The sequence below is a fragment of the Lampris incognitus genome, chromosome 9 (genome assembly GCF_029633865.1).
Source record: "Lampris incognitus isolate fLamInc1 chromosome 9, fLamInc1.hap2, whole genome shotgun sequence".
NCBI classification, from domain to species: Eukaryota; Metazoa; Chordata; class Actinopteri; order Lampriformes; family Lampridae; genus Lampris; species Lampris incognitus.
This window is the reverse complement of record NC_079219.1, coordinates 11,425,979-11,437,423: the sequence shown is the minus strand read 5'-3', so window position 1 is coordinate 11,437,423 and position 11,445 is coordinate 11,425,979. Positions and strand designations below refer to the sequence as shown.

The window sequence follows — 11,445 nt, the reverse complement described above, 5'->3', positions numbered from 1 at the left end:
CAGTGAGCAGGAGGAGAGTTTTGTTGAAGTGGTGAGCAGGGAGTAGCATGCAGGAAGGTAGTGTTTGTGCCATGGCATGATGATGATAAATAATGATTAACTCAATTAATGATGATGATAATAAGATAAAATAATCATAACGCTATCATAAAGTGAGAATGTCAGCTACTGCTGGCGGTCATTCAGTGGTGCCATGCCATTGTTCAGATGGCCCATTATTCCAAAAGTCAGAAAAATGTCCCATTGGACCGAAAGCCCATTTATCCGAGTGCCTGTTATCGCGAAAACAATTGCCCATCGCTCTGAAAATACACACTCTCCTGCAGTTGTTAGCTCAGTGACATGTTCTATCTAACTCTGCTTCCCTGTCAAGATCTGTTACCCCCTAGCCAGAGTTCGATACCCTACTGGGATGCTTCATTTAACCTAACCTCAACCTAACCCTAACCTTAACCTAACATTTACCTTAACCTAATCGTAACCAATAGGTAACATGTTTCACTTTGGGGAAACAGTTCTCGAAGGGGGAAACAGTTGCAATGAGTCTTATTGCGAATCACTGATCTGAGCTGATCAGAAATAAATATGAGAAAGTTGGTATTTCTAGTGACGTGGAGATGACATTCTCACAAGAGCTTTTCACATTACACCTCCTATTCATTTGAAATAGTAGTAAACAGTATCTTCACATTTGCGCGTCACATTTGCGCTATGATGCAGGTGTTTTTAAATCACCACCTCAAACAAGATGCAAACCCTGTGGTTAAGAGATTGTGTAACCTGTACTTGAGAATGGATATTGTGCACTCCACTGCTACCCAGGGAGTCAGTCAAGAGCGAGTGAGTACTCTGATCCACTTGCACTGGTACACTAGTCCATGGCACTTACTGCTCAACTTTGTACTGGTTTGAGGGAATAGTACAGAACACATAATTAAGGGGACCACAAGGGTGGTGTACTGGTGGAAAGTGTTCGACCGATTGTGGGGGGCCAATCTGGGCCAAAAATGCCAGGGCCGATTTCCCCCCCCCCCCCAGTCCAGCCCTGGGGTTATGTTATAATAAATGGCAGATACTTTAAAAAATAAGATTTAATTTACATCTTCAACTCCACATTGTGTGAAATGGACTTAAAATAACCTGCCAGACCTAATAGAAAATAATTAGAATACTTTTCTGAGTGGGCGTGCGGGTAGCGTAGCGGTCTATTCCGTTGCCTACCAACACAGGGATCAGTGTTTTGAATCCCCATGTTACCCCCTGCTTGATCGGGCATCCCTACAGACACAATTGGTCATGTCTGCGGGTGGGAAGCCGGATGTGGGTATGTGTCCTGGTCGCTGCACTAGCGTCTCCTCTGGTCAGTCGGGGCCCCTGTTCGGGGAGGAGAGGGAACAGAATAGCATGATCCTCCCACGTGCTACATCCCGCTGGTGAAACTCCTCACTGTCAGGTGAAAAGAAGCGGCTGGCGACTCCACATATATCAGAGCAGGCATGTGGTAGTTGGATCAGCAGTGGAGTAGCAACCGGGACGGCTCGGAAGAGTGGGGTAATTGGCCAAGAGAAAAGGGGGGGGGGTTCTGATGTATGACTAACAAAAAACAAAATATTTTTCTGATATATACAATCCTTTTATTTTAAAATGGGAAGCCAGTGCTTACAAAATTTTTGTAATATTCTTTAGTGATATTCTGATGGACTGACAGTTCAAAAATTAAACTTAATGATAGGGAACCAGAGTCCGTGGATGATAAAACGAAAATTTTTACACAGGATGAATTATGAATTTGAGGTAAGAAATCTTTTTGGAGATCGAGTCATACAGTAATGTATTAAGGCTTCATCTGTGGGTGTCACTGGACTGTGTTGTGTCAACAGCAGAGAGTGCGTCTCAGATCTTTTCCACGTAATTCCCAGGAAACATTCCTTCTTTCCCCCGCAGACGCCCGAACCACCAGCCTGATGGATCTACACACACACACACACAAATGTTAATTTAATTCATAAAGAAATACAACAAATATCACTGTAATACAACAAACAATAACACAATAATGAAATAATGATAATAATAATAATAAGGCTATTACTGAGAATAATTGTGATTGGCAATGAAAGTATCCACAGGTGGGACATGGTGTGTCTGGAAAACAAAAGTAGCAATAATTTTCTCACGCATCAAAAAAAGAAGGTTTATCAATTTATTTTGTTTATCCCTCTTAATCCAGATCTTAATTTGCAGACGTGCATGACTTTGGATTTTAGCAGGAAACTCATGCAAACTCCACACAGGAGCCCAGAGATTGAATCCAGTAGCCTCAAACAGTACCAGCCAATACACTAATGTGCTAACAGTTCCCTTTTCAGTCTTTAAAACATACTCAATGCATTTTGGTAAAACTTTATTATACTTTATTTATATATATATATATATATATAGTGTCATAGTAAAGGTGTGGTAAAAATACAGCCGGGAAGATTCAGATTCATGTGAATGAATACAACTAAGACATCTATCTCTGAAAGTCAGTTTTTCAGGAAAAATTTCCTCTTCATGGATGATTTCATGAATGGATGGCTCAGCAAATGGACTTGAGGCACTGCTCATTACATCGAGCGTTTTTCCACAACATTTTTCATCCTGCCCTGGAGGACACTGATACCTGCTAACATCCGCTAACATCCGCCTTTGGTGGTCAGTGTTACATTGACCACAGGCGGATGGATGTTAGTGGGTTTTTTGGCCAGTGTGAAAGGGGTATTAGTAGGCGCTGCCTTCACAGTCACCTTACACCATCTTGTCTGTGGAAGTTGATTTAGGCTTATTGCATTTTGTCTCTTCTGTATTGAAGAGTGACACCAGTGGAGTTTCTTGGCAATGAGTCTGTGATGGCATGCATCGCTCTCCCAACAGACTGCATGGCGCCTCCTTGTGGAATTACAGCGGCCATACACAAACACTTAAAACTTTCTCATAAGCCGTCAAACTGGCCTGAAACTATTATTATTGGCTCTCAATATTAGAAGCTACCAGTCCATTTATGTATTCACATTTTCTATCCCTTTAATGCAGCAGGATTTCTCTCCAGGGCGCTCTTTGACCTGACCACGCGTCGCCGTAACGGAGGTACATTAAGATTTGAGGAGCAACAGCATTTTGTGTGAAGTTCTTACCAAAGTAGCAGCAATCCATAACAATAAAAATCAAGAACTAATTACCTCTCTTACTGCCAGAAGAATCGTATTAACTGCCGTTAAGCGATGAGGAGTAGTAAATGGAAGTATTCAGCACACTGGAACTTGTCCTATACTAGACTTTATTGAATGAACCGACTACACAACAGAACTGGGTTTGTAAGGCGGCATGGACCCAGTGTGTGGGAGTCACTAACAGGAAACACCAAAGCGGACTTTCCCTTTAAGAGAGAATCCAGACTCATGTTGGTACCTTCAGTGAGGATTTCGAGGACATCGTCAGTGTTGAAGCTGAGTTCGTCAGTGTCTTGGGCGTCGTAGGCGTACAGCGCACGGCACTGTGGCGAGCGTGGCTTCGGTTTTGGGGCAGGTTTAGGCCGACCCGCTCCAGGAACTGGCTTTATCTCCTTAGAACGTCTTCTCTGAAGCCTGACAAACAGACAGACAGATGGACAGACGGAGAGAGATGGACAGACAAGAGATGGTTTGAGATAACATAATTTCTCTGAAACGGTGGTTCTCAGTCATGTCCTCCTCCCTGTTTTCTGTCCTACCAGGTGGTTCATCGCATTTGTCTGCTGTCCCACGCTGGAATAACTGGAGAAACAGGTGCATGTAATGAACTATCTGGTTGGATGGAAAAACCGCAGAGGACCCGATTGAGAACCACTGCTCTGAAACACAGTATTTATGAATTTTACTGATAGTTACACTAACGTATATTGACAAGAGTGTCGGATCATTTTCTCCGTGTGACATCGTATTTTTTCCTTCCTAAAGCGTTATTGCAGAACATAACATGAGGGTTCCTACGAGCCCTCCTCTCTGAGAGTTAGCCACCAGACAGCTTGATGTCTGTGTGGTACAAACATTCAGTTCTCTGTGTCTGATGAACTTTCACATACACAAATTCAAAAAGCCAAAAGAAATCTGCCCAAGACATTTAAACACACCAGCAAAACCAAAGAGAGAGCAAAATCTGGCATGTCATGTCCACTCTGACTTTGACCTTATCTCAATAAAGGGAATCAGATAAAAGTGTTTACATGACTTTTCTCTCAAAGAGATATGGCAGCTTTAACTTCTAAGTGAGGGGATAAAGTATTCTAACTTCAGGTGGATTATCATTTTTGGCTTTTATTTCAACCCTCAATTGCTCCAGAAGGCCAACAGTAGAAGAATGTGGTGGTACTGATCAGTTCCCAGTGGTCAACAGCAGAAGAAGGTGGTTGTACTGGTCAGCTCTCAGACCAGTTCAGATGTTGGTCAGTGGGCACTCACCCAGCCACACCCTGGTCTGGGACGTTCATAAAGCCCATGTCTTGGTTCTGGTTGGTGTGTTTTGGGGTGCGCCGCTGGCCCTGCTGCCGCGGCAGGCTGGGCTGCTCTATGCTGGACTGCTGTCTGAGGAGAGACCCCCGAGAGGAGGGAAGACGTTGTCTTACACCTCCTCCTCTCCCTGCACTGGCTTGGGATCTTCTGGAGGGCTCTGGGAGAGCAGAGAGGAAAAGAGGAGGTGAACGTTAGGGAGATCAGATGTGAGGTTTGAGAGAGTTTAAAGAAGTCTTCAAACCCAGCAATGAAATGAGGACTGTGGAACAGGAAATGAGCACAGCAGGAAGCTGTCACACTACATCAAAGTACTTCATAGTCCTGTCGCTGAGGGCAGGAGGACTCACACACCTGCAGAGTAATGGCCAGTGGGCAGAGCCTGGTTGCCCATGTATCGACTTTTGCGGATGTCCCTGCGGGTCGGTCCTAAAAAAAGTGAGTACAGACAGGAAGTGAACTTCAGCAGCACATCCAGGGGAGGAAATGAGGGACAGACAGTCGGAGCAGAACCTACTGGAGTTCTTGGGGAGGCCCGGTCCGATGGTGACCACCAGGACTTTGCTGCTTGGCTTCAGAACCGCCTCATCTCCTTGGCCCACCTGAAACTGGATCTGTCTGGAACCAGCAGCACTAAATGGACCCCAGCCTCCTTTCTTTACTTTAAACTCCAGTCTGAGAAAGAGAGGGAGAGAGGGAGAACGAGAGAGAGCTTCGTGAGATACGCACTGTAACTCAAATGCTATCTGGTCCCGAATAAAGAAAACACAACGCTGGACGTTGTGATCAACAGAAATCTGAGAAGGACATTGGGCCAGCACAGATTCACTGACCAGAGGAAAAGATGACTTCCGAAAGAGGACAGAATATGTGATCTACGTATGATGAAGGCACGAACTCTGTGTTTTCTGTTTTTCAACGCTTTGGCGATATAGTTTCTGTGACATTCCTGCCAACATAAAACGTACTAAATTGAAACAGTAAAAGAGTTTGTAAATGTGATATGATTATTTCATATGATTAAATATGATTCAATAGGATGTGATTTTTGTCAGTTGAGACACTTTGATGAAATTCTTGTTTGTTGATTGTAAAACATTAATGTCAATTAAGCATTTGGAGGGAGCTGAATTGAAGGGAGACATACAGAGAGAAAATTACAAATCTATTTTGATATCCCAAAAGAAGGAACTGACAGGTTGTTGAATTTGAGTGGCAGTTTCCTCTGCGTCTTCTCCTCGTAGCGTTTGTAAAGTAGACTGAGGAACTCGGTCTTAAAAACGCTCAGGAGGACACTGTCGTAATGTTCCTCGTGGACTATAAAGATGTCATCCTGCAGGGTACTGAGAGACAGACAGGCAGACAGACAGGCAGACAGACATAGAGATAAATAAGTGATAAGGAGACAGAAAGAAGTATGGGATGATAAACAATGTGCAGATGCAGGGAACGTTTTTGAGGACATTTGGAATCCATCCCATCTTTAACTACAGCAGTTTAAACATCTTCACAGATGCGACAAACGTTAACCAACATTGAAGCGCCTCCTATCTCAGAGTCAACACAGTCAGCAACCAAAACGATTTGAAGATGGAAAAATGTCTTCAGTGAATTCAAACGCTAGTGATGTCTCTCAACAGGGAGAGCTGTAATGGACTAGTGGAGAGGTACCTCAGAGAGACAGACTGGATCTTCTCCAACTCAATCTGCCTCTTCAGAACCTCCCGGATCTGACCCTTATCTGGACCCTGCTTCACCTTCTCTCGACCAATCACATACAAGAATTTAGGGGTCAGGATGAGGTCACGTTTAACCGTCTGGGAGGGGGGAGAGAGAGACAGAGCATCAGGTAGCACCACCATTTGTCTTTATGGTGTAATAAGTTGTTTGTAAAGAGACTTCAAGATTTGTTTTTATCATCATTTTGGGGCAGCATGGCTCAGGAGGTAGAGCGGATCGTCTTGTAATTGGAAGGACGCTGGTTCGATCCCCGGCTCTTGCGGAGAGCGTGTCGAAGCGTCCTTGAGCAAGACACTGAACCCTTAATTGCTCCTGATGAGCAGGTTGGCACCTTGCATGGCAGCCTCCACCATCAGTGTATGAATGTGTGTGTGAATGGGTGAATGTGAGGCGTACACTGTAAAGCACTTTGAGTGGTCGGTAGACTAGAAAAGCGCTATATAAATATAGCCCATTTACCATTTTCACCCAGCATACGACTGATGTTGAGTTAAAAATGGCGACAGGCTGAAATTCTACATTAAGATTATATTCAAGATTGTATTAAGGTGATTTAGAGGATATAAACAACAAGGTGTCTAGAGCTAAACACAGGAGCACTCCTTTGTAAATTTGGATGAGAGCATCAGTGAAACGGTCCCTGACCTGCAGCTGTGAATACTCAAAAATACTCATTACTGTTTCAGTAACAGACCCAGATTTTAGCCCCATCAAAATTCTACATATTAAGTGTGCTGCCCCAAAAAATCCATTCTTCCCTCTCGTAAGCCCTCCCCCCAAACCAGCATTGTGTGTGTGCACGAGTTTGCCCGCTGTAATTGGCAAAATTTGTATTGCCGTTGATGATATAAAAAATTTGTTTTCTGTGAATCCCTTAGTTACACCAATATTTTTGGTGCGAAATGCAATTTTACTTACAGGGGAATTATTTATAAAGATCGCTATTTCCAAAGTACTAGTGGCACCTTGTGTGATGACCTCTGCTGAGGATCCATATCAGTGCCATTACAATAGTAAAATGTATTGGAGCTGTTAGTCGATGCATGTAAAAAATATTTTTTTCTCTTAGGCTTAATCTCTTAGCTACTCCAACATTGTTGTTGTGAAGCACTGTTTTACTTATAGGTTAAGTATTCATAAAGATGACCATTTCCAAAGTACTCTGCTGGCCTGTGTTTGCGCACAACATGGCATCAAGTTAGGGACGCTCCTGAGCACTGATTCGTTGTTTCATTCAGACAGACCAGATTTTCATATGGGACATTTACCTTGTGGATACAAGTGGGTACATATAATGGGAATTTCGCCAAATATGACCGAAAAACAGTTTTAAAAGAAACTTGCCTACATCCGCTTTAAGACATTTCTTTATCTGCTGAGAGCTAGAATTACCTAGCTTAGCATAATTTAATGCCACCATTTCTCTGCCAACTCTTCTCTCCACCGGTGTCCTTCCAGAATCGTCTGTGTCATCATGACAGTGTCAATTTTAATATTGCATCTAGCTGTAAAGATGTTAACTGAGGCATTACGAGGTGAAAACCATTATGTATCTGGGCACATAAATATGGAGCTTTTCTGCCAGCCATATTATGGGCTCAGGATTTGACAGAGAAGGGTGCAAAATCTATACCATGGCTGTTAGCATAATATTTCTTAAAATATAACAAACTGTTTAACCATATAATGGCTTCAATTGAATATAATATATGCTATTATTAATATCAGGTAATGCACTGACACCAATACTGGTGTCAGATATCAGACAAATACCAGCCTAAAATGGAGTATCAGTATTGGTGATTTTCAAAGACTAAAATCTGATACCAAAGGGCATGAGTTAGATATCATATACTATAAAAGCAAAATGCCTTGATATACTGCATTTTTTTACATATGTTAGCCTGTATTTCTCTAATGGTGGGGAAAAAAGATTCTATCTCAATTATTTTGTGCGTTGACCCCAAACTGATGGTCTAATCGGATCAGCACTCAATATCAGCCAATACTTAAAGATTCATACTCAGAATAGGTTGTGGCAGTGAACGAGTGATATTGGTGCATCCCTTATTAAAATACATACATATTTCAAGAGCGTAGTAGAACGTAGACTCCAACAGTCTCGTTCATCTATGCATGGAGGAATAAACGAAATGGCTCCATATGTATTCCCTTCAGAGGTCTATGAAGTTATCACAGAGTTCCAGCAGGTTAACAGACACTGGAGAGGCAGTTCTGTTCTCCAGGCCTCCAGCTGAGTCTTACCCTAAACCGGCGGTCGTATTTCACAACCACATCGGCGAAGTCGATCCGCTCCCGACGACCCACAAACTGTCGGATCTCAGGGTGGTTGTCGGTTCCAATATAGTCCCCCACAAAGTTCCTGTTGAGGCTGTTCCTCCTGCGCTCCTTCCTGTTCAGCAGTATGTCTGAGGCTGGAGGAACAAAGACACTGATTCACATGACAGACACACCATCTGCCTTTGTGCCCTTTAGCAAATCCACCCCAAGTATGTATAAAGCCTCCCTATGTAGGAGTAACCCCGACCTTCCTGTAGGTGGGGGCAAAGAAAGACTGGTTGTACCGATTAGCTCCCAGTGACCAGCTGTAGAAGTCTGTGGTTGAACTGGTTGTGTTGGTTTGTGTGTAGTTGAAGCGATGAAATGAAAGCCTCAGGGAATAACCAATTAAGAGAAGATCCAGACTGGTTCAGTATTTTTATCAACACAATTTGATAATTGTCATTTCACTCCCAGTAACACACACTAAGGTGTAACAATTAATACTGCTTAATCTCTGAATATTGATGATGATTTTACCTTCCTCTCTCATCTTGACGTATTTGCGGACGGCAATGTGTTTGCGCCAAGCCTTCTGGATCAACCGAGCGAAGCCATTAAACTTCCTTTCTCTCATCTCCTCCAATAGGAACAGCTGCAGCCAAAAACCACGGGAGAGTATGAAATTAATGAACTTGTGTCATTTTGAAATCTCATTGGATGCTAGAGAAGGGGGCGGGGTTTGAGCAGCTTCCCGTCATAGATGATTGGCTGAATGGGGATCGGCATCTACTACTCACAATCCAGACTGAGTCTTGGTGTTTCCCAGGGAGCAGAGCAGTGAAAGGAAGGGGGGGGGGGTCTGAGGTGTCTTACATGTCCTCAGAAAGTTGTGGGTTTGAATCTGACAGTGGGCAGTGCTCTGAGGTACCATGGCAACGCCCCAGCCTACCTTTCTAATTAGTTCTGCCTGCATGTACACAGGAAATGTGCGTATCCATGGGGCATGAAGGGGTGTGCGTAGGAAAGGGAGGGGTCGTGTCTTTAAATCCAAGTGGCAACTCAAGGTTAGGATACTGTAGTGGAAGCCAGTTCAAGTCCACACACACGAGTGTAAGTCTATTGCGGAAATTTTCACTTTGACTTTCATGTACGGTATATGTGACCTGGTTTTCATGGATCGCTTTCCTAAAGGTAGAATATGTACAAGGCTCGGCGTTTTCGGTTTTTACCGATTTTCACTGAAAAATACCAGATTTTTTAAAAGGAGCAGACCGGTTTAAACTGATTTTCACCCAGATTTTATGTTTCCACAGATCCAAAAGTTGTTCCTGTTCGTGTGAGGTTATGTAACAGTGTCTTCTTGTGGTGAAATTGGGCATGCTGGATGGCTTTGAAAAATAAATACCTGAAAACGTTGAGCCTTGAATATGTAAGTATTTACTTGGACAAAAAAAAAACTAAACTAAACTAAATAAAAAATAAAATATCAACAGGAATTTTATAGATAGGCTAATGAAAGTATTGCTTTTCCTGGAAAAAAATATATTACCCATTTATTGTTATGTTTTTAAAAAACTGACAGCCCTAAAAAAAATCTATAATGATGTGGTCTGAATTCGAACATAACAGCGAGTCCCACATGGGAACGCATGCCTTAGCAACTGATTAAATTTCTTGGTTTTGATGAATCCAAATTTAATCAGCTGCTAAGGCATGCGTTCCCATGCCAACATAATATTACATAGGTTATAGAATTTTTTTCAGGAAAAACAATACTTTAATTAGCATGTTGATACAATTCCCATGGGTATGTTACCTTTATTTAATTGTCTGTTTAAGCAGCTTAACTTACATATTGTACCTTTACACAAGTCCACTTCCATCTTGGGCCAAACAGCTGAGAGGTTAAACTTTTCTGACTGCACAAACTGAGTACAGGTTGGGCGCTGCTGCTCCATTACCTCTGACTGGTGAAGCTGACTGCACAATCGTGGGACTGACTCCAATAGAACGGGACCAGCTGTGTGAGGTCAGAGGTCAGGAGTTTGCTTACCGACTCTGGGGCTTTAATGAAGACTTTGGTTTTTCCTAGCTGGTACTGGTCATGATCCATATTGACTGAGTTCAGCAGGTGGAGAACGCCGGCCCTCTCCTCCCCTTTCCAATGCGGCCATGTCTCTCTGGTTAGGATAGCATATCTGAAAACACAAACACACACACACACACACACACACACACACACACACACACACACACACACACACACACACACACAAAGACACGAGAAGCATTTATTTTATGATAGTCTTACACAAGCATAGAGCAGAGAAGAGGCAGTCCTCCTCTCTCCACATCCCCGCTGTACACACCAGGTATCATGTATGACTATGACTACACCATCATGTATGACTACGTGTCATATATGAACGCACCTATCATCTGTCTTGGAGCTTTCACAACCAACTGTATTCAAGACTCTTTGGTGCAGAGGTTGGCAACCTTTTCGCGCAGTTTTCCGATTTTGAATTATTTTCCCAACGTGAAAATTAGGCCCAATAACATGAAAATCATTACACTACTTAGTGATATCAAATCCCTTTACTTTTCAGCGTGATCCCTGCATTCCTCTGCCCAGCTGATTATGTGGTGGCCGAGCTGATCGCAGGCCTGCTTCTAAAAGGGCTGAGCATGGACTCCGTCTACTCACACAAATATGCTGATCAAACGGCTGGCAGCCCTGCAAATGACATTTTCTTCAGACATTCAAATTTCTCCAACAGCGCTGGCCAGCATAAAAACCAAGTCTGGGCTGGGCGTATTGGCCTGATTAAAATGAATATTGTCCCTAAATTCCTATATCTTTTTCAGAACAGTCCCCATACTCATGCCTGAAAAG

At 43.0% G+C, this 11,445-nt stretch overlaps 1 protein-coding gene across 1 annotated transcript in view; it reads right to left on the bottom strand.

Annotated features, from left to right (window-relative positions):
* Positions 1 to 1,622: 1,622 nt before the first annotated feature.
* The window catches only part of myo1eb (myosin IEb), a 36,204-nt gene continuing 26,381 nt past the window's right edge, over positions 1,623 to 11,445 (bottom strand). Inside the window, exons 18-27 of the mRNA XM_056285855.1 lie at positions 10,603 to 10,747; positions 9,087 to 9,201; positions 8,532 to 8,701; positions 6,198 to 6,343; positions 5,723 to 5,869; positions 5,044 to 5,201; positions 4,881 to 4,955; positions 4,479 to 4,686; positions 3,451 to 3,626; positions 1,623 to 1,970 (exon numbers count right to left, since the gene is read on the bottom strand). Coding sequence (XP_056141830.1) covers positions 1,894 to 1,970; positions 3,451 to 3,626; positions 4,479 to 4,686; positions 4,881 to 4,955; positions 5,044 to 5,201; positions 5,723 to 5,869; positions 6,198 to 6,343; positions 8,532 to 8,701; positions 9,087 to 9,201; positions 10,603 to 10,747 — 1,417 coding nt within the window. The 3' untranslated portion in view covers positions 1,623 to 1,893. The remainder of the gene's footprint in view (positions 1,971 to 3,450; positions 3,627 to 4,478; positions 4,687 to 4,880; positions 4,956 to 5,043; positions 5,202 to 5,722; positions 5,870 to 6,197; positions 6,344 to 8,531; positions 8,702 to 9,086; positions 9,202 to 10,602; positions 10,748 to 11,445) is intronic.